The following is a 22,006-nucleotide window of genomic DNA, read 5'->3' as shown; positions in this document are numbered from 1 at the left end:
GCTGAAAATGTAAGATTCTCGCCTGTGAAATTTATTCATTTTTAAATAGAAACCAAAGAATAATGTTTTGTGTGTGTGTGTGTGTGTGTGTGTGTGTGTGTGTGTGTGTGTGTGTGTGCTATGTTTTCTTCTGTGTTTGTTAGATTTGACTCAAAAGCAGCGTCTTTATTAAGCCTTACACTGACAACACACGGCGTGTAGAGATAATAACTAACAGAAGTAGGTCTGTGCTGATTCCCATCCACCTCTTTTTTTTTCTCCCCCTCCTTCTCTTTTATGCCCGACGATGATTCACAAAGCCTGACGGAATAAATGAGTCTGTTTGGAAGTGAGAGCAGCGTTATTACTCCTTGGTACGGCGAACCTGCCACTTTGTACATTAGATATAAAGGAACAAGAAAGGAGAAAGCTCTGAAAGGAAGATGGTGCAGAAATAATTCTAGCATGCGCGTATCTTAGACTCGTAACGATCGCGGTTAATGCCGCTGTTTGGTACGAGCAAGTTATTAAAACAAACGGTTTCATACTTAAAATAGTTGACGCATAGTTTGGAGAAAATCCCTCTGATTATGATCGGTGCCATAAAGAGGGGGGGCGCGTGGAGTTGTGTGTGTGGAGTTTGCATGTTTTCCTCGGGGGTTTCCTCCGGGTACTCCGGTTTCCTCCCCCGGTCCAAAGACATGCATGGTAGGTTGATTGGTATCTCTGGGAAATTGTCCGTAGTGTGTGAGTGAATGAGAGTGTGTGTGTGCCCTGTGATGGGTTGGCACTCCGTCCAGGGTGTATCCTGCCTCGATGCCCGATGACACCTGAGATAGGCACAGGCTCCCCGTGACCCGAGGTAGTTCGGATAAAGCGGTAGAAAATGAACGAATGTTTTAAACAGGTCTAGAGGAGACGGTGGAAGCCGTCGTTATTTAGAAAAACCATCTCTACTAAAAAAAGGCGTAATTTGCATCAACGTATTTGCTTAAGCGTATTTGCATAACTTGTTTCTTTCCTTTACTTTATTTACCTCAGTGTGATGTCGAAAATAATGTTTTCACAGCAAATTAGAAATTCATTAGCCAAGGCTAAAAGTTTTAACGTCGTGTCCAGGTCGGTGTTTTTTTAAAACCTGATTGTCGGGGATTTTGTTTTTGATATCTTTTATCGACATTTTTGACATTTTTCAAGCAAATAAATAAATAAATCTTTAGTAGATTTAGTACAAAAGTTTATTGTTCTTGGAGCTTTGGACTGCAGATATGTCTGATACTGGTACAATATAATAATAATTAATAATAATTATAAAAACAATATTAATAATAATAATAAGAAGAAGAAGAAGAAGAAGAAGAAGGGGTCACGGTGGCCTAGTGGTTAGCACGTTCGCTTCACACCTCCAGGGTTGGGGGTTCGATTCCCGCCTCCGCCTTGTGTGTGTGGAGTTTGCATGTTCTCCCCGTGCCTCGGGGGTTTCCTCCGGGTACTCCTGTTTGTGTGTGTGAGTGAATGAGAGTGTGTGTGTGCCCTGAGATGGGTTGGCACTCCGTCCAGGGTGTATCCTGCCTCGATGCCCGATGACGCCTGAGATAAGCACAGGCTCCCCGTGACCCGAGAAGTTCGGATAAGCGGTAGAAACTGAATGAATGAATGAATGAATAATAATAATAATAATAATAACCCTGAAAACCAGTGAAAAGAACTCAATTTTTTTTTTCTCCTTATTTTTTCTCTCTGGAGTTGGTGCACATCAGTGTCTTAATGCGTTTTTCACCACCTTTTGTCGTCTGTCTGCCAGCAGTCCGGAGAAAGGACACATCTGTACCACTCCTGAGATTACTTCCTTTGTCACCAGTTCTTTGTCAGGCTTGTGTTTGATATGTGTGCGTATGTGTGTGATATCACATTATTCTTCTTCCTGACACTCTCCAGGCTAAGACATTTATGCAACACACCACAATTGTTTTTGGCTGCTATCCAGAGCTCTCTGGATCTGTCATTAACGTAACAGCACCGACATGACCCGCATACGCGATGACTGAAGTTTCTGAAATATGTACAAATCCTGTTTTATGTATGTTTGATGTACGTATTAGACATCAGGGTGTTTGCGGAGGCCGGGTTTTTGGCCCGTCTCGGGGGTTTTGCGGCTCGCAGCTGCCAAATGTTGACACCTAAACACTACAAACTATTATGCAAATACAAGTTCAACCAAAACACAGTGGAAATTTCTCCCTGATGTCTCACAAACACAGTGATCCAAACACTCAGTGTGCCAGAGATGAGCGTGATTTCCTCATCCACTCAGTGTCAATGCTCCTACTTTAGAAATTGCATAAAAGCTCAAGGATACACAGCTATACTTGGCTATAACCAGTCGTAGAAAAGACATTTATATATTATACTATATATCTCACTCTCTGGTGTGATTATAATAGATCACAGATGACGATTTTTGAGTCCGGTTCCACTCTAGGTTTCTTCCTCGTGTCGTCTCGGGGACTTTTTTCCTCATCACCTCGACCTCTTATTAGGGATAAATATAAATTTCAGACTTTGTCTTTTTCTTTTCAAAAACAGAGCCTCGTCAATTTAAGTCTTAATCGAGCATCTAAACGGCTGTGAGTGTGTTATTTTGAACAGGACATGAATCTGTAAGATGCTGCGTCACTTCTACTGTATAAAGAAAAAATGCACAAATCTGGAGTGTAGATGTTTCTTGAGATCTGGAGATCGGCGGCAGCTTGTAATAATAGTGAAATGATTCAACTTTATATAACTTAAGTGTGAGACCCGGTTGGTTGCGTTTACATTTATAGTATTTTCCTGTATCGAATTGCCTTCTTCCTTACAAACCTTCATCACACACGTTATGTAGTACTGTGTTAGATGTATGTATTGCACTCCTGTTGTTCTGTGTTATATGTAGCACCGTGCTTCATGATGAACACAGGTTCATGTCACTGAATGCTGACCCCACTGGTTAATACACCAATAAAAGCTTCTTGGCTTCTTCTTGACTTGAACTGAACTGAATTTGAAAAGAGTTTGGAAACGATCTTGTACGGATTTAAACAAAGCATGTTCATCGCGGTAGCTTAATAAACCAACATGAATTTATTAACAGGAGCTCCAAATAAATAAATAAATAAATCGCTCTAAGTAGTTCTCATGATCTTTGCATGAGATCGATTTGGATAAATAGAGCATTATCTCCAGCCTAAGAAGGTGCTTTCAAGTTGGGGAACGTAATCGAGCTGCGGATAATTGAGCTGCTTTTTCATTTCTCTGTATGTGGACTCTTTCTCTACAGCAGATAGAGATATATGGTTGTATTTATGGTGGTGAGAGAACTGACCCCACCTTGCTCTGGTAATGGAGGAAAGCTTTGATCACATCCACTTTCTGTCTGGGCCTCTTTTCTCCTAGTCTAGAGCTGTGTGTGTGTGTGTGTGTGTGTGTGTGTGTGTGTGTGTGTGTGTGTGTGTGTGTGTGTGTGTGTGAGAGAGAGAGATGAGAGAGAGAGAGATGAGAGCTTCGTTCTGGTCTCCTGCTTTGCTGCTCTGTACTCCATATAGAGGCTCCTTGGGGAACACTCACGGCAGTAAAGAGCAAAAAGGAAGTTATCACACGGCACTGCGTTCAGGCCTGGCGAAAATCATGTATTTTTAAATAGGCTGCAAATAAGAACCATCTCCGTCTCTCTGTCTTTGTCTTTGCCTTTTTTTTTTTTTGTCTTCTCATCTAATAGTAAAGGAGGTGGTGTGTAAGCTTAAGATTTCCATTTGTGCAATTCTCAGGAGCTAATGAAAAAAAAAGAGCCTTATCATTTCCCACAAGAGTTGCTTCAATTTAACGCTGAGCTTTGCAGTCGTGTGGCCGATATTTTCATCCTTCACTGAGTCTGCTCCGTGTGTGTGTGTGTGTGTGTGTGTGTGTGTGTGTGTGTGTGTGAGTGAGCGAGCGTATGCGCATGTGCGTGTGGAGGTTAGAACAGTGCCAGAGTTACAGCCAGCATTCGGACCCGACTGTCAGATCTTGTTAAGTTGACTTGTTAGGCTGTGAAGTAGAAACACACGTGTGTGTGTGTGTGTGTGTGTGTGTGTGTGTGTGTGTGTGTGTGTGTGTGTGTGTGTGTGTGTGTGTGTGCATGCTCGCGTCTGCGCGTTTAGACGGATTAACAAGCCGATTTCCACTCGACCGTGCGTTTGAATCGCTGAGCTCAAGCTAATCACGATTCGACTAATTATGATCTAATGACTGAATTCACCGAGTCAGCCCGGTGTACGTAATAAACTGATACAAGAAGTCATTTAATAGATAATTTTTTATATTTCAGTTGTCGTTTTAATCTGACATCCTGGATAGTTTACCATAAAAAAGGCAAACAAATAGCTGAGTAGAAAACTGGTTCAGTGGAGTCTGGGTTTTGTGCCTCAGGTTCAGTCAGATTGTGTATCGACTCTCTTTATTCATCCGAATGATCTAAACTCACTTCACTTTCACACACCAGGCTTGAAGCTCTTCAGCTTTTAATAGTATCTTTTAAATCAAGCAGCAGCTTTTAAAGGCTCTTTCTTTCTTTCTTTCTTTCTTTCTTTCTTTCTATCTTTCTTTCTTTCTTTCTTTCTTTTATTTAGCTAGTCAGTAGGTTTTATTTCGAAAGAAATTAGCTCATGTTCTTATTGTCTTTTTTTTTTTTTAGTCTTGGATTATTCCTTGGTTTATATATATATATATAATATTTCAGCAGCTATTTTATTCTACCTTCTAAAGGGACAATACTGTAGAAATGAAATTTGATGAGTGATTACAGCTGTACGTTGTTTAACCGCGTCCTATTCATCATGTTCATGTTTTTGTCTGCTTGACAGGACCATGCAAATTTGTGTAACTTGTATTAGAGCAGTTCGAATTTGGTGCTTTGAGTACAATTCTCTCTGTTGAACATCGTGCCTTCATGTGCCGCAAAGAAGAATATTGGTACCACCCTGAAACTGAGTTACAGGACAGTGGCCTGGGTCATACAGAGGTTTTCCAAGACGGGTTCCACTCGGAAGGGTCGATCGTAGAAGTGCTGTGCGTCAGTTGCAGAGGCTGGCTTCAAAAACAGACGCGTGAGTGCTACCGGCATCGCTTTAGGGCTTGCAGACGTAGAAGGTCAGCTTGTCAGTGCTCAGACCACACTACGTCACACACTGCAACAAGTCGGTTTGCATGGCCGTTGTGCCAGTACGAAGCCTCTTAGGTTACTGAAGACAACCTGTCCAAGAGCATGAATTACTGTAACCATGTCATGTGGTCTGATGAGACATGTTTGGCTCAGATGGTATCCAGTATGTGTGGTGAGGAGTACGCCCTGATGAGGAGTACCAAGGAAATTGTGCCTTGCCCTCAGTGAAACATGGTGGTGGTAGCATCATGGTCTGGGGTTGCATGAGTGCTGCTGGTACTGGGGAGCTGCGCTTGGATTTCAACATGTACTGTGGCATTCTGAAGCAGAACATGATGCCCTTCCTTCAGAAGTTTTCGGCCAAGTATGTCTCCAGACCTGAACCCTATCGAGCACCCGTGTGTCATCCTCAAGCGGACGGTGGACAAGCGCCATGTGTCTAACATCCAGCAGCTCCTTGATGAGGAGTGGAAGAGGATCCCAGTAACAACCTGTGCAGCGCTCCTGAATTCCATGCCCGTGGTGAACAAAAATAGTTGCTCGCACAAAATATCGACACTCAGGATACAGTTTTGACATGTTCACTTAGGGTGTACTCACTTTCGTGTCCAGTTATTTACACAATAATGACTGTATGTTGAGTCATTTTTAGAGGACGATAACTCTATACTGCTATTCAAGCTGCACACTGACTACTCTAAAATATATCCAAATTTAATTTCTATAGATTTTCCCCTTGAGAAGATATGATAATAAAATGTCTGCTGAAATGTAAGAAGTGTACTGACTTTAGTGAGATACTGAATATATACACACACATACACACATACATGGGAATGCATAAGGATTTTTATTTAATATATAAATATGTAAAAAATATTAATAAAAAATTCATTCATTTATTTTCTACCGCTTATCCAAACTACCTCGGGTCACGGGGAACCTGTACCTATCTCAGGCGTCATCGGGCATCGAGGCAGGATACACCCTGGACGGAGTGCCAACCCATCGCAGGGCACACACACACTCTCATTCACACACACACACACACACACACACACACACACACACACACACACACACACACACACACACACACACACACACACACACACACACACACACAACGGACAATTTTCCAGAGATGCCGATCAACCTACCATGCATGTCTTTGGACCGGGGAGGAAACCGGAGTACCCGGAGGAAACCCCCGAGGCACGGGGAGAACATGCAAACTCCACACACACAAGGCGGGAATTGAACCCCCAACCCTGGAGGTGTGAGGCAAACGTGCTAACCACTAAGTAGAAGTATAAGGAGATGAGCTTGTGTGTGTGTGTGTGTGTGTGTGTGTGTGTGTGTGTGTGAGAGAGAGAGAGAGAGAGAGAGAGAGAGAGAGAGAGAACGTCAGGTGTTACAAAGTTGTCTACCCACTCTGCTGAATAACCCCCTGCCTCCGTATCACACCCCTGTTACATTTAAGACATGGATGATGTTCTCGCTGTAGACATGATAACAGCTCACTTCTTATTTCAGCGGGACGTTCAGGACGTCACCCCGAGCCTCTCAGTCAAGCCTCTCACGATTCACGTCATCTCCCAGAGCTTCTCCATATTTCCAATTTGCACCACCACCTTTTGCATGGAGTTCTACACCAAGATCTGTCTCACCATTACATTAGCCTCAGTCTCCACTTTATGTCCTGGAGAAAGCAGAAGAACAGGAAGCTGGTGTTTGGAGAAACAGGAGCGTTTTAGGGCAGATAAGAGCGCTCAGCGAAGCGAGACTGAACACAATTCACACGTTTGTGTTTCCTGCTGTGTCTGAGAGGTGTTAAAGGCAGGGCTGTAATTATGGCCGTGTTCATCCTTTCCTCTCCTTCACAGACCTGTCACTACTTCTGTAATGCTGAAGATTTTGGAGCTGCTTTGTTCTGTTCTATTGTGTTTATTGACAATATCTGTCTGATTAAACTGGCAAGAATCTCTCTCTCTCTCGGCTCGCTCTCGCTCGCGCGCTCTCGCGAGCGAGCGAGCGCGCGCGCACGCGCGCGGGCGCGCGCGCGAGACAGACAGAGCGAGCGAGCGAGCGAGCGAGCGAGCGAGCGAGCGAGCGAGCGAGCGAGCGAGCGAGCGAGAGAGCGACCGCGAGCGAGCGAGCGCGCGCGGGCGCGCGGCGAGACAGAGCGAGCGAGCGAGCGAGCGAGCGAGCGAGTGAGCGAGCGAGCGAGCGAGCGAGGAGCGAGCGAGCGAGCGAGCGCGCGCGCGCGCGCGAGCGAGCGAGCGAGTGCGAGCGCGCGCGCGAGCGAGCGCGAGCGCGAGCGCGAGCGAGCGCGCGCGCGCGCGCGCACGCGCGCGCGCGCGCGGGCGCGCGCGCGAGACAGAGCGAGCGAGCGAGCGAGCGAGCGAGCGAGCGAGCGAGCGAGCGAGCGAGCGAGCGAGCGAGCGAGCGAGCGAGCGAGCACGCGCGCGCGCGGGCGAGCGAGCGCGCGCGCTCGCGCGCTCGCGCGCGCGCGCGCGCTAGAGATAGAGAGATAGAGAGAAGAAGAGATATGAGAGAGATATATATATATATATATATATATATATATCTCTCTCTCTCTCTCACACACACACACACACACCCACCCACACACACACATGCACTCAGTCTCTCTCTCTTTCTCTCATCTCTCTCTCTCTCTCTCTCTCTCTCTCACTCTCTCTCTATTCCTGTCACACTCACTCCCTCAGTCACTCTGATTTTGCAATTCTGGTTTCAGTCATCAGACATACTTCTAACAAAACACATGATTTTTTATTTTTTTTTTGGAACAACTCACAGTCAAATTGCCTCTTGAATGCTGGTGTCCATGACTGCGCAGCCACTCTCTCAAATTATAGGCCTGTGCACAGGAGACTGCTTACTCACTCTTAGAAAGATAGAGTGAGAGATGCAGCACTTTTCCTCTGGCATGCAATACAGCGTGCTTATAGATACTAATCCACATCCTGGTCAAGTGTCTGGAACCTTTCCTTGAAAGTAAAAGATGTTCTGTAATCACCGAGGTAATTTCCTTTTCTCGGTTATATTCGCCATCATGTAGCCTAGCGCTGGATGGATTTCCATTTCTTATTCAGGAAACGTGAGGAAACGACTTGGTAGCTCAGTGGTTAAGGTGTTGGGCTACTGATCGGAAGGTCATGGGTTCGAACCCCAGGTCCACCAATCTGGCACTGCTGGCCCGTGAGCAAAACCCTCAGGTGCTCAGTTGTAAGTCACTCTGCTAAATGCCATAAATGTAGTCACTACTGATGGGATTCTAGCTAGCTCGTGTCTGACTAAACAAGATTTAAGTGAGCCTAAATGTCAAAATAAGCGATTCTAGCTAGCTACTTGATATTACATATAATATTACATGATGACTGAAGACTGAATCAGTCAGTGGTCTGAACCCAGATCTCAGTATAAATGTATCTGTATCTACAGGTTTCTGTCTGACTCTAATGAAGGTGGTTTCTGTCTGACTCTAATGATTACGTTCGACCGGTCGATGCTCCGATACCGACGTCATGTCCACATTTGGTTCTGACACGGAGGGTAACTGAAATCAGGCACTTAGCTTTGATTTCGATGTTAGATTTGTTAATGCTCCGTGCAACACTACCGAACTGGGTACTTGTAATGGATAGTGGAAACTGGAAGTTCTCCCAAGTGCCCAATATCCACAGATCGAAGCATATGGTGAGCTAGTGTACTTCATGATTAATATCCACTATCAAAACTTCATTACGCTAGAGTTTCTGTTTAGTTTCCAGCTCCGGCCAACCCGAGTGCTGTCACTTCAGATCAGCCTGCGAATTACCAGTTTCCCCAAGCGCTAGTTCTAAGGCATTCTTTACTGCTCGCTAAATTCTTCTCTTATTTTCCTCAACTTGTGAAAATGTGCAGGTTCCTCTTTACCTCTCGTTTTTTTTTTTTTTTTTTAACCTGTACGTACAGCTGTTCTTCATTTGTTCCTCTTTCCGCCTGCTGTCAGATAAGAAATCGTCCTCGGTTATATCAAGGCCTCGAACGCCTCCCTTGATATCAATTGCACAGGGTTCAGTTTTGTTTTTTCCCGTTCGCGGAGGTAAGAGATGTGCGAGTATGAGACACTGTGAAGAGGAAAAAAAAAGGACTGAAAGAAAGGGAATAGAAGGGGAAAGATGAAAGGAGTGGCTCGGTGTGACTCACGGCACACAGGGAGAGGAATATTAAAAGAAAAGAAATAAAACAACCCAGGCGCAAGATTTCTGTTCTGCCTTGCAGGCGAACACATTTACCAAAGTCCCTGCCGAGATGAGATACGCCTCTCCGGCTCTGTCGGATGAGCGCATACCATTAAAGAAGCTGTGTTTCTCGTCCGGGCTCCTGGATGTCGCCGCATCCCTCTCGACGGTGTTAAATTGATTAGCTCCTGTGCTTTTGAGACGCTGACTTTTAGCAGACCAGATGAAGTGGATTTCCATAATATCGGCTGCGATGCCACTTAACTAGACAATGGTATAATCCATTTGTTTTCACACGCGCACTAGCAGGCAACAAGTCGTTCGGGGTTTGTCGCCAGTTTGTCTTGTGTGGCAACCGCTCCTGGTGTCTCTATCTCTCTATCTCTCTTTCTCTCTTTCTTTATCTAGTTCTGAGAGTTATGAGAAATGCTTGTAGCTGTATTCAGCTTGTAAAACTAACTAGTTCAACAGATTCAGTTATTCACTAATTGGCATACAGTTTGGTCAGTGAATAGACTTCGAATTAGCTTCACTGGCAGATTAGCAAAACAAGTTAGCGCTATTAGCTACATAGACTCAAAGCAAAGGAACCAATGATCTCTGCTATATCCTTCCGAGCTTCCGACCGTGGGTTCTACTGTCCACTGTACCGTGATACCGTCCTACGTTACTGTCTTAATGGTTTTTCTTTCATTTCATTTGGTATCGAACTACAGCTTGGGAAGTAAGCGTGGAAATTCAAAGTCACGGCTCCACCCGTGCCTCGGGACGGGTCCGAGGAAGCAGAGGTCCGGATTTGTCGCTTCACGGCGTTGCACCTAATTTGCATAGAATCGCAGCCATGTCTGAATTCGTGGTTTCCGTGTCACGAACGTTTGCAAAAAATGTGTCTCACTGCTGTGATAGTAGAAGAAGTGTGTGTGTCTATGTGTGAATATATATATATATATATATATATATATATATATATATATATATATATATATATATATATATATATATATATATATTCACACATTTATATATATATATATATAAATAATGTGTGTGTGTGTGTATATTTATGTGTGTGTGTGTGTGTGTATGCATACACACATTGGCAGAGATGTAGTCCTGGAGCACATTATTCCTTCACTGGAAAACCTTCGTAAGACTCCAATGACACATAATGACACCCCTTTTGAGCTGCAATTATTACAAGAGCAAATTCCTTTTCCGTGTGACAGCTGAACACTCGCACGTTTAACACAGAGCAGCTGAAGTATATTAATGTCCGATACTTTGTAGCCGGCAGTACGTTCTGCTCTCGATCTGTTATTATAGGATTATTCTCAGTCCGATTTCATTCCGATTGACAACACAAAAGCAAGTCTAGACTTTCGGCTCAGACAGAAGCGACTGCCATAAAACGGGTCTAAATGAACAAAGTGCCGAAAAAAAACCCCAAGTCTTTATGCTAAGCACACCAGCTGGAAGCTTTTAAAACCTTTTTTTTTTTTTTAAATCTTTCACTTCTATTTAGTGTTTGCGCAATAAAACACTTGACATAATGCACATCTACATCAACAGTCCTTCTACACACACACACACACACACACTTGGAACACTGTAAACTCTCCAACGCTTTGAAAATCCGCCTTAAGACGTTATTTTTATTTATTTTTCTGAGGAAAAATGAGCTCGATCAACAAGAACACCTTCATTGACTCACATTTCCGGCTCATGAGCGTTCCGTTAACGTCCCTCGTCCGTCGCCAGACAGAACGAGGCTTTGATCGTTTGCTTGTTTGTAATATTATTACTTAAATGCTACTGTACTAATTGTGATTGATGTTCACTCGAACTGCACTTTCTCCGAACCGCCCGTTCGACAACATGTCCACGTTATTCTTATTATTTCTATTTATTTATTTATTTATTTTCAAGTAAATCCCCCTTTAATCAGTCCCTGGAAAGTCTGGAGCTGTCGTTGAGAGCCGTTAAATGAAACCCTTTCTTGATGTTGGCTTCCCTTGAACTCTCTTGGATTTTTTTCCCTCTACAGTAACACAGTGCGCTCTACACAGTTCACAATTAAAGGGTGTTTGTAAAGCTGATTGTGGTTATTAGGTGTAGGGAGGTGAGAAACTGGAGCAGGGTTTTGCCCAGGCTCTTTTTTTTGTTTTTCATTACTCACGTTACTGTGGCTGTTGGAGAAGCACAGCGAGGCAGACTTGTGACCCTCAGCCCCTGCCTCGCCACAAGAGATCAGAAACGAAGCATCAAAGCGCTGCCCGGCCCTCGCAGCATCTGCTCAGGCTCACGCGGACAGCCCTGCCGTCTATTCGCCATCATCCTCAGCGAGCGAGGGTGTTGGCGGAGTGCAGCTGCTTGCATGCTTGGGCTTCAGAATCCCTGCACGATGAATAAATCTCCCTTTAGAGTATGCTTGACCTTCAAGGTCTGTGTCTGTGTCTGCTCTCTTCTGAATAACAGTGTCCTCTTTGAGGTAAAGAGATTTCTGTTTAAAATGTTCTTCGGACCAGCGTCTGATTTTTCTCTCTTCTCTTTTTTGTCTCCTTAACAGCAAACTCCAGTCTCCTCGGTGGTGGCGGAGGTAAGAGCTCTTAACTTTCACAACCTTAGTTTTCTAGATCTTTAATCCTGAGAGACCTTGTGATATTATGTTCAGGAATAGAATTAACACTGGGTTAAGAATACACTGAACAAATACTGAGACCAGAACAATGACGTAAGGAATAAAATCCAGTACTGTTATAGGGAAATAACCTGAAATAATGTTGACTTAATTATATATGATTATCGTTTTTTTTTTCATGTCTTTTAATGTTGTGGAAATGATATGGTGAAGTTTTTCCTGCTTTCACTTATGTTATAGCAGCTGTAACCGGTTGTGTTACCAGAAACACAACATCCTGAACACTGTTACAAAGCACTAACACTTTAGACTCCTTCCATAATAAACATCTCCTTATACTGTAGCAAAGTCCGTCATAGCGATGAGCGATGATATTCTTCGCTAAATAGCTACATGTTTTATTTATTTCAAGGTTTTTATTTAAATGTATTTATTTTAACGATAAAACCTCGATGACAGAGAGCGCACTCGTGCTGTAGAAACGACCGCAGGTTGTGACAACTGATGGGCTTTTTACACCTGGTCACTTCCTGCGTTTCCTGCTATCCGATGGTAAAAAGACCAGGTCTAAATGCCCTCCGAAACGGTTTCGAGACGGATATAAATCCGATCGTTCAAACCCCTTCAGGAGGTGGTCTGGGACGCGTTTCAGATGAAACTGGACAGGTGTAAATGCATGTGGTTGTTCAAGCCCCATACGTCAGCGCTATACTCCTTCCAAATGGAAGTACGTCACTCGCAGGTGACTCGCGAGTCGTGCATCAGTGTTAAGTAAATGCTGTTTTTTGTAGCATAAACGTCATAACGAGTTTTTTCACCTTCTTTTTGATTGCACTCTGAAAACCGCACACACCAAAGCGTGTTCCATTTCAATTACCCCGGAAATGAGGTAAAATATATTTGCGTTTTGGGCGGGAGTAGAAAGATCGGTTCGATATCCGATTCGCCGAGACGCGTTTATGTGGCCTGATGTAAATGGAACAGTTTTAACAAATCAGATAGCTATCGGATCGGATTAAACACACGAAGTGACCAGGTGTAAAAAGGCCCTCAGAATATAAAATGAACAATAAATATGGCATCCTACACAAGTTTCACTGTTTTGTAGATCATGGAAAAAAAAAAATCTTTAAGCCAGTGTTTAAGTTTGGAACAGGATTTTGGTTGGATAGCTGTTGGATCGGTGGCTAATAAGGACGGATTTCTTTGCGTTGAGATTTTATGAAACACCACAGATTTCATTGTGGGTCGAGCTGAGCTTATTATTAGACATAGAGAATGACCAAAAAGCTTCACACTTACACTCTTAGAACATATTTGATCCGTTTCCGGACTCTAAAATATTTTTTATACGCTGAACAGAGGACCGCTTTCTTGCTGTTCCCGAAGGATTTTAAACGCTGCCGTGTCCAAAGTCAATGTCTTCGCCGGCTGCCTCTGTGCATTTACATCAAGACCCAGATGAAATCAGAGGCAACCAACCATGTATTACATCCACCCAGAGTTCCCCTTTTTGGCAGAATTTTGCACAAAGTCTGACATGATTGAAATAATAATTGCACGGTGAACTGTGCAGGACCGACGCGAGGGAGCCGGAGGGGACGGCGTGGAAGAATCAACCCAATTATTTGAGGAATTTTTTTTAACTTTGCTGCCCAACACATGGGGATGTAGCTAGTCCCTGGATAACAAACATACATCTCTTTTTATTTTTCACACAAATCCTTTGTTTACTCATCTGTTCCAGGGTGTCGCTCTGGTCACGTCTACAGCCCTCGTGAGGAAGCCTAGGCGGTAACGATACGGATCCATTTCACACCAAGCTTCTTACCGTGTTATTCGATTCACGCTAAACCCCAAACCGCTAGTTTACTGTAGCTCTGATGTGTCACACGATTGGTGGTCGGGAGTGTGGGGGGAAAATGATTGAGATCAGAGGTCACATGGCCATGACAAAACCACTTACCAGAGCACCTGTCAACCAAATAGGTCTGACTGGTCCGAACACTTTCCCTCGGCACCTTCGTGTATGTCATCACGCTTCTGTTATTGATTAGTCACGACAGTTTAATCATTCGAGGGCAATTTGCTTTCTTCATTATTTTCTCATAATTGCCCTCTGCCTTCTTTGATGGGCTCTGTCTATGTGAGATGGAGGTTTAATAGCGATAAAGGGTATCTCTTATCAGTGCTAAGGGCCGGAAGACTACCCAAACATCTGCGGTTTTGAGGACACCTTGGAGATTTTTTACCCAAAATACTAGTTTCATGCAATCTGTAAGCCCAAACTCCAAAAGCGAGTACGTTCAGAATAATATCCGTATTCCGAGCCCAAGAACGGTGCATCATCGTGTTGTCTTACCACGAAGGGTCTCTAATCAAAGCCGACACCAAGAAGACGGTTCTCCTCTAATTGCAGACCCCCGATAACTGTGTCGGAAACGTAATTAACCCCATGACGTGATGTTTGGCTTCAAAAAGCATCCTCAGTGGCTCCTGGCCAGGAACTTTCAAACACATCAAGAGAACGTTTTTGACATTAAAAAAGCGGTAGGTAGCTTTTATAGGAGCTCGGGCTGGAAGTCAGGAAGGTTAATCCTACGTGAATAATTGCAACATCAGAAGATCCGACTGGAACGAAGTCAGAGCTATAAAAGAAAAACAACAACAGCGGCAAGAAAAAAAACAAAACGGCTCGACCGGTACGCAGCCTGACTGACGGACTCCTGATTGAAAATTCTTTGGGTGGCAAAAGATTACTGGTTTTATCATCAGGAGAATTCTGTCAATAAACCAAGATGCGTTTCTGTCTTTTTTGGGGGGTTTTTCCCCGCTTTTTACTCTTCGTTTCTTTCAAAACAAAGCTCATCATCCTCTTTACTTTATCTGCGAGACAGAGAGAACGTGAGAGAGAGAGCGAGCGAGAGAGAGAGAGAGAGAGAGAGAGAGAGAGAGTGACGGCTTTATCTCCTCACTCTCCTTTATTGCCATCGAACGACTGATAAACCTGCCTGTTTTCTTTCTCCCTCTCGCCTACCTCCTATCGTTTAGCAAGGTGAAGACCCCCAGCTGGGATAAGTTCATCCTGTCCGAGACCTCTTAAGAAAGACATAGCTTTCTCTCTCTTATCAGCGAGCTTTCTCTTCTGTCTGGAAGTCCACAGGGGTTTGGGTTACATTCTCAGTGCTTTGGTAATGGCCCGGAAACTTTGGGTGGATCAGAAAATCAGAGGCATGCGTTCAGACTGCATTCTGGTGTACGCCGTTCTCCCCGATTGTGCAACTGGTAGTTTGCTTGTTTATTTTATGTGGTCGGAAAGCTGTGGAAAAGGCAGCGGTTTCCTGTTATTTTGATGTCAGAAACCAAAGAACAACATGACATCAGTTCCAAACACCAAAATAATTATCATGCATACTTTCACTCCGAGTTTTTTTTTTCCCCCTTATCCTTAAGATACAAGGACTTGGGACTTGGAAGCCACCTACCGAGATGAAATGAAGCTAATTCGGTGACGTTGACGTTCAGGTTCCCGTGCAGGAGGGTTGGAATCCAGCACAGTTTGGTGATTTCCCTGCTCGAACACCCCTACTGAATCAGACAGTTAGCTGATAAGTTGAATCAGGTGTGAGGAAACGTCTGAACTCTACCACACCGACGCTCTCGGACATCCCGAGGCTACGTTTTAATTACCCAGAGCCGTATTTTCTTTTCACATTCTCTTGTCCTTTTGATTGAAATGATTTTTCTTTTTGTACTTGACTTATTCTTAGCGCTGAGAGCTGCAGCATGGCAAATGGCCATGTCTTCTGAAAAATATCAGCAAGAAATCCGTCGAGTTTTACAGACCCTTGTGTGTGTGTGTGTGTGTGTGTGTGTGTGTGTGTGTGTGTGTGTGTGTGTGTGTGTGTGTGTGTGTGTGTGTGTGTGTGTGTTCTGCTACTTAAATTGCTTTTCTCCATTTGAACCTGACGGTTAGATGACGTTCCGCACACCGTGTCACATTAACATCTAAAGCCTCGTTTTGTGAAATGTGTCGGAGACAGACGTCGAGATGTCTCGCCTCCGCTTACCGCTTAACTATAATATCATCCGCCCTTTGGTTCTTTTGTTTAATGCATGCTTCCTGGCCACGCTTCACTAACTCTTCACTTGTGCCTATAGGCAACTTGATCCAGCCTGCTGAGTGTGTGCGTTCGAGTGTTCGGTCGGTTTCCTTCCTCCAGGCCAGTAGCATGCTCGCTCTACATCTGGTTGATCTGATGCTGCTGCTTCTTTTCCCCCTTTGGCAGCCACCTACTTTCTTCTAAGCTGAAGGGGTGAAAGGGTTAGAGTGTTTTCTTTCATTCTCATCTATTTTTTTTCTACTCGTTTGTAAACCGTATGTTTTTTTTTTTTATATATATATATATTTATATATACTTGTTGCATTTTGAAAAGATTAGCATTACGGTTCATCCCATTGACGACTCATTCTTTATTAGCCTCAATTTCATTAGAGCTTTCTTTGTGGAGATTCGGCACCGTCGCTCGTTTGTGTTTGTACGTTCGCCGCGCTTTAATATTCTCGTGAGACGCCAGATGCGTTCGGCATAGAATTGGAGTGTCATAAGAAGAAATACTCAGACTAGCTATCAGCTAAAAAAAAGAACAAACAACAGCTCACTGGGATAAACTCTAAACTCCAGGTCGTGTCTCTTTTTATAAGTCCGTACTGTAATTCTTTTGCAGTCCTTTACTTTTCCTGATTTAACGGTCCGATGTAGACGGTTACGGAATAACTTTTTTATTTAAAACCGTCTGCGGAAGTAGAATCCGGATAGGTCGTACGTATCCGAGGTCAGATTGATTTAAAACTTTGTTTATTAATATACATGAGGTTTTCATTCTGAACCCCACAGCTGGTGCAGCTGCAAGCTTCTGGATAAAAAGTCACATAGTGCTGAGCTTCGTAAACACACAGATCCTCCCACATGGTTTTGAATCAGGAGAGCCTTAAAGGATATAGCAGAAGATGACTCAAATAAACAGGATTTCTCTCTAAAGGATGTCCGTCCTACCCGAACGCAGGAAAGCAGGTTATACCAAAGGGAATAAAATCCCATCAGGTGTGTTTTAGTTTAGAAAACCTACGGTAAACGTGGTATATCTTGTACGCAAATATACCTCTTACTTCCAATTGTTTTTATTTAAAAAAAAAAAGCTACTGATTTACTCAATAAGAAATGTCTAAACTTTACACTATAGTTTATTTGAAGCATCTGCACTCCTGATAAATATTCGGTTAACTCAAATAATCACACCTTACAGCCGTGGTGAGCAGAAAAGCACATCAGGACACACAACATTGGGGCTGCTGGGCTACTGCAGCTTAAGACTACAGCACATACTGAAGATTAAGAAATCAGGACCTTCGTCTCAATCCATACATCACTTTGTCCAGAACCTGTATTCACTATAGCCTTAATTTCCTTTTCTTGGCTGTTGGAAGTGGATCCCGTGGTGTCGTAACCCATCCAACATCATCTTCTTTACGTCCTGAGATGCTTTTCTCCTCACCACGGTTTTGCTTTGTAGAGTGATTATTTTTCTTTTTTTCTACCAGCTTAAACCAGTCTCAGTTTGGTCCTATGTCTCGGATTCTCTGCAAACTCCGGCGACTATTGTGCGTGAAAATCCCATGACATCGGCAGTTTTTTTAAACACTTAACCTTCTGGCACCAACAACATTATCAGCGTTTCTGACGTCTGACATGAACATGATGTGAACCGAGACTCTTGAACTGCATCTGCATGATTTTATGCATCACACCGCCGCTGCTGCATGATTGACTGATTAGATAACAGCATAAATGTGCAGGACTACATGTCGTCCTTATAAAGTGGCTGGTGAATTCATGATAAAGCAGAAGTGTGGGAGTTTGGGTAACCAATCAAGGATGAGCAGGGCGATATGTAGGGATATTTAATGTAGCTCACCGCGGTCATTTCACCCTTTTTGCACAAGCACACGTTGAATCTGTGCCCCTTTTTTAGTTGGCCATATTTACCCACAGGCCTCCGCCGTTCACCGTGTGACAGTCGTTTGCTGGAGGGAGGGAGGGAGGGAGGGAGGGAGGGAGCCGAGAATAGGCTGCACGATTAGTCCAATCGGAAGTGATGGATGGACTAATCGATGGAGAACGATCACACCATTACTTTTTGAGTGACTTTTGTTAGTTCCATATTTAGATGAAGTGGTGTGTTGTGTTATGGGGAAAGAGAGAGCAGGTTTTCTCTGCACTAATGCTCCCGTGGCTCCGACATCTAGCGGAAAGCCACCGTGTTGGTCATCCGTCCATAAACCTTTGACCACGTGGTGCTTTCTTTCCAAGACACTTCTTATTATTATTCCTTTTTGGTTTGCTTTTTTTTTTTTTTTTTTTTTTTGGATCTTCCTGTCTATTAAGATCTTAGCCACATTTCTTAGCCACAAGTCTTTAAACATGATGGTCGAGAAGTAAACACTCTTGTTGAACTGTGTTACACAAGGTTACTGGAGCGGTGAGGAATTCAGTTGTCGCGCCTTGTGAAACTCAGCGAGTCTGTCAGAAGCGCTGCGTTTCGCGTTGCCTGTTTTCTTCCTCCGAACTGATGAATAATTTATCATCTTTGTCTCCATCCATAAATCACCCTGTATCCCTTCTCCACCAGCAAACGTCTGATAAGGCGGACAGGCCGGTCCACATGAGCTCATCCAGTGCGCTCGGTGTCAGGCTAATTGAATGCCCACACTCCTTTTAAGTAAATAAATCACATCTAAAGTGGTGAATAAAGATTTTTTATTTTTTTCTTAAACCAACAATGGTGATATTTTCCAGACTAAGCTTGCATCTGTGCAGGAAGTAGCACAGGAAAGTCCAGCTAAAATTCACCCTTAAGCACTTGCAGTCTTAAACACAGCAGTTCTGGAGCTCCTGATCTTTCCAATGGGGGAAAAGCCCCGTGTGGCTTCACATTTGTTTTCCCCGAGCACTTACCAACAGGAAACAATCCATAATCCCAGTAATGAAGTATGCCCCAGACCCCGAGTCATTTGTTCAATAAACGCTGACGATATACAGTGGCCTATTTTCTTTTACTCTCACTCGCTACTCTTGCTGAAAGCAATTCAGCGTCTGTTCTGCCACAGTGTTTGCTTGTACTCGTGTGTACATTTGTCTAGTGCGTGCTTACATGGTACACATTTCTATTTATCTGTTGCGAGCCAATGATTTGTTTACTGTTATCTCACACCTGGCGCTAACATTTAATGGAAAATGTACTTGAACTGACGCACTGATAGTATTCTCTCTCTCTCTCTCTCTCTCTCTCTCTCTCTCTCTCTCTCTCTCTCTCTCTCTCTGAATAAGCAGAATAGCCCTCCAGGAAAGGGAATGCGAGCGTATCAGAACCAAGTGCACTACTTTCTCTTTCGCCCGTGGCCATGCTCTTTTTGAAGCCCCAGCGCTAAATGATTACCGATTCAGACAAAAGCCAGCCAGTCGATATGAATGTGTTTGTTTATTGTTTTTTTTTTTATACTTACTTTTGTGTAGCACCATTCTTTGTTTTTCAACGGAAACGATCCCACAGCCGATTTGTCTCCACTCACAGATCGGACGAGACCCAAGACGAGTTCCCCGCATAGCGTCTTATCTGCGGCTAGCGATATCGGTTCTGCTTTTAACGTCTGTTTAGTTTTCTGAAATTAATTTAGCAGTAGTGATTGAAGTCTTTAATAAAAAACAAAACAAAACACGAGATTCTAGTTTACCAGCCAACCATAAAGAGCAAATGTAACCCTATTTATTTATTTATTTATTTATTTATTTATTTATTTATTTATTTATTTAGTTGTTTATTTATTTATTTATTTATTTATTTATTTATTTAATGGCTCGTCAGGCTTTATATTTAATCTGCCTGTACACTGCTAACATTCCCGTTTCCTCCATTTGGGATCTTCTAAACTGCAGTATAACAAATCTTACCCTTTCCCAGAGCTCGTGGCAGCTGTGCTATTGGTTAATGATGCAAATGCCACTGAAAGTCTCACAGATTATCTCACAGAGAGTCACAGCTTCAGTGCGTGTCAGCGTTCACCTGTCTGTATCATCACTCTGGGGCAGTTAGGGAGATTTCAGTCAAAGCCAAACACTCCACACCGCAAATGTCATGCTGTATCTGACCACAGCAATTCGACTTAATTCAGTCTGACAAGTTGAGGACTCCGAAGCTAAAATCTCAAGATCGATCTATCTATCTATCTATCTATCTATCTATCTATCTATCTATCTATCTATCTATCTATCTATCTATCTATCTATCTATCTATCTATCTATCTATCTATCTATCGTTCTGTTGTTTCATCTATCTATCTATCTATCTATCTATCTATCTATCTATCTATCTATCTATCTATCTATCTATCTATCTATCTATCTATCTATCGTTCTGTTGTTTCATCTATCTATCTATCTATCTATCTATCTATCTATCTATCTATCTATCTATCTATCTATCTATCTATCTATCTATCTATCTATCTATCTATCTATCTATCTATCTACCTACCTACCTACCTACCTACCTACCTACCCACCCAATAATATACGTATATAAAATGTCCACATCTGGATCTGATTTAGTTTGAAAGTGAGAAAACAAAATGGCCCCAAGTGACTAATAAGATTTAGCCGATAGTTTTGTACTTGTCCGTGTGCTCTGAACGTATCGGGCTCGATCCTTATCTGGGTGGAAATTAGCATCACCGGTCTGCAAACCATTAGGTAGAGCCTAAGCAGATTTTTGGATATCTGATCAATAATGGTACCGTGAATCTAATTATCAGCCTAATGAATAAGAATGAAGCGATTATCTTAATGAAGTCAACGTACTTTGACAGAAAGAACGTCATTTTTTAGGTGCCGTGTTATCATCTGAAGTACACATAGATGTTTTCCGTATTCGAGGGTAAGGATATTTGGGAGATTCTTAATTCAGCCGAGATGCCAGCTTGGATAAAGCTTCATTCCCACAGCAAAAGCAACGAGTCTACCGACATGAATCTATTCAATATCTTTTCACTCACTTTTTATTACTGGTTTATTTTTATCTTCTGGCACGTTAACACACTCAGAAACTCACACCTACTATATCTGAGGAGACGCTCGTCTTTTGCTTACCCGATTATCTCGGTTTCTATGTGCCCTAGACGGTAGAAGAAGGGGATGCAGGGTGGGAAAAGAGACACAAAAGCATCGAAGGAGTCGTTATTGTGTGTGACATCTGCTTGGCACCTGAGCTGAGGTAGATTCAGGCACGGTGCCCTTTTTGCCAAACAGTCAGACTCTACTAGCTCCATCTAGGGGTCTAAATATTTAAAAAAAAAAAAAAAAAAAAAAAAAAAAAGTTAAGAAAAGAGAATGTGTTTTCTTTAGACACTGTTATGTAATCATTCTGCTGCCAGACCAACAAGATGATATAATCATAAGAGTGCCAGCGTACACACACTGCTCGTCATTTACAAATAAATATATATCACTTTTGGGGGCACGGTGGCTTAGTGGTTAGCACGTTTGCCTCACACCTCCAGGGGTGGGGGTTCGATTCCCGCCTCCGCCTTGTGTGTGTGGAGTTTGCATGTTCTCCTCGTGCCTCGGGGGTTTCCTCCGGGTACTCCGGTTTCCTCCCCCGGTCCAAAGACATGCATGGTAGGTTGATTGGCATCTCTGGGAAATTGTCCGTAGTGTGTGAGTGTGTGAGTGAATGAGAGTGTGTGTGTGCCCTGTGATGGGTTGGCACTCCGTCCAGGGTGTATCCTGCCTCGATGCCCGATGACGCCTGAGACGTTCGGATAAGCGGTAGAAAATGAATGAATGAATGAATGAATATATCACTTCTTTCCTTTCCCTTTCTTTATCTGTCAACTTTGACAACAG

The 22,006-nt window shown here is 43.3% G+C and overlaps 1 protein-coding gene across 5 annotated transcripts in view; it reads left to right on the top strand.

Moving 5' to 3' along the window:
* macrod2 (mono-ADP ribosylhydrolase 2) overlaps positions 1-22,006 on the top strand; it is a 597,474-nt gene that overhangs the window by 131,452 nt on the left and 444,016 nt on the right. For all 5 annotated transcript variants that reach the window (XM_027165903.2, XM_027165902.2, XM_047812438.1 and 2 more), the window contains exon 4: positions 11,975-12,004. In XM_027165903.2, the coding sequence (XP_027021704.1) occupies positions 11,975-12,004 (30 nt within the window). The remainder of the gene's footprint in view (positions 1-11,974; positions 12,005-22,006) is intronic.

This window comes from Tachysurus fulvidraco, chromosome 4 (assembly GCF_022655615.1).
Source record: "Tachysurus fulvidraco isolate hzauxx_2018 chromosome 4, HZAU_PFXX_2.0, whole genome shotgun sequence".
NCBI classification, from domain to species: domain Eukaryota; kingdom Metazoa; phylum Chordata; class Actinopteri; order Siluriformes; family Bagridae; genus Tachysurus; species Tachysurus fulvidraco.
This window is presented reverse-complemented; position numbering and strand designations above follow the sequence as displayed.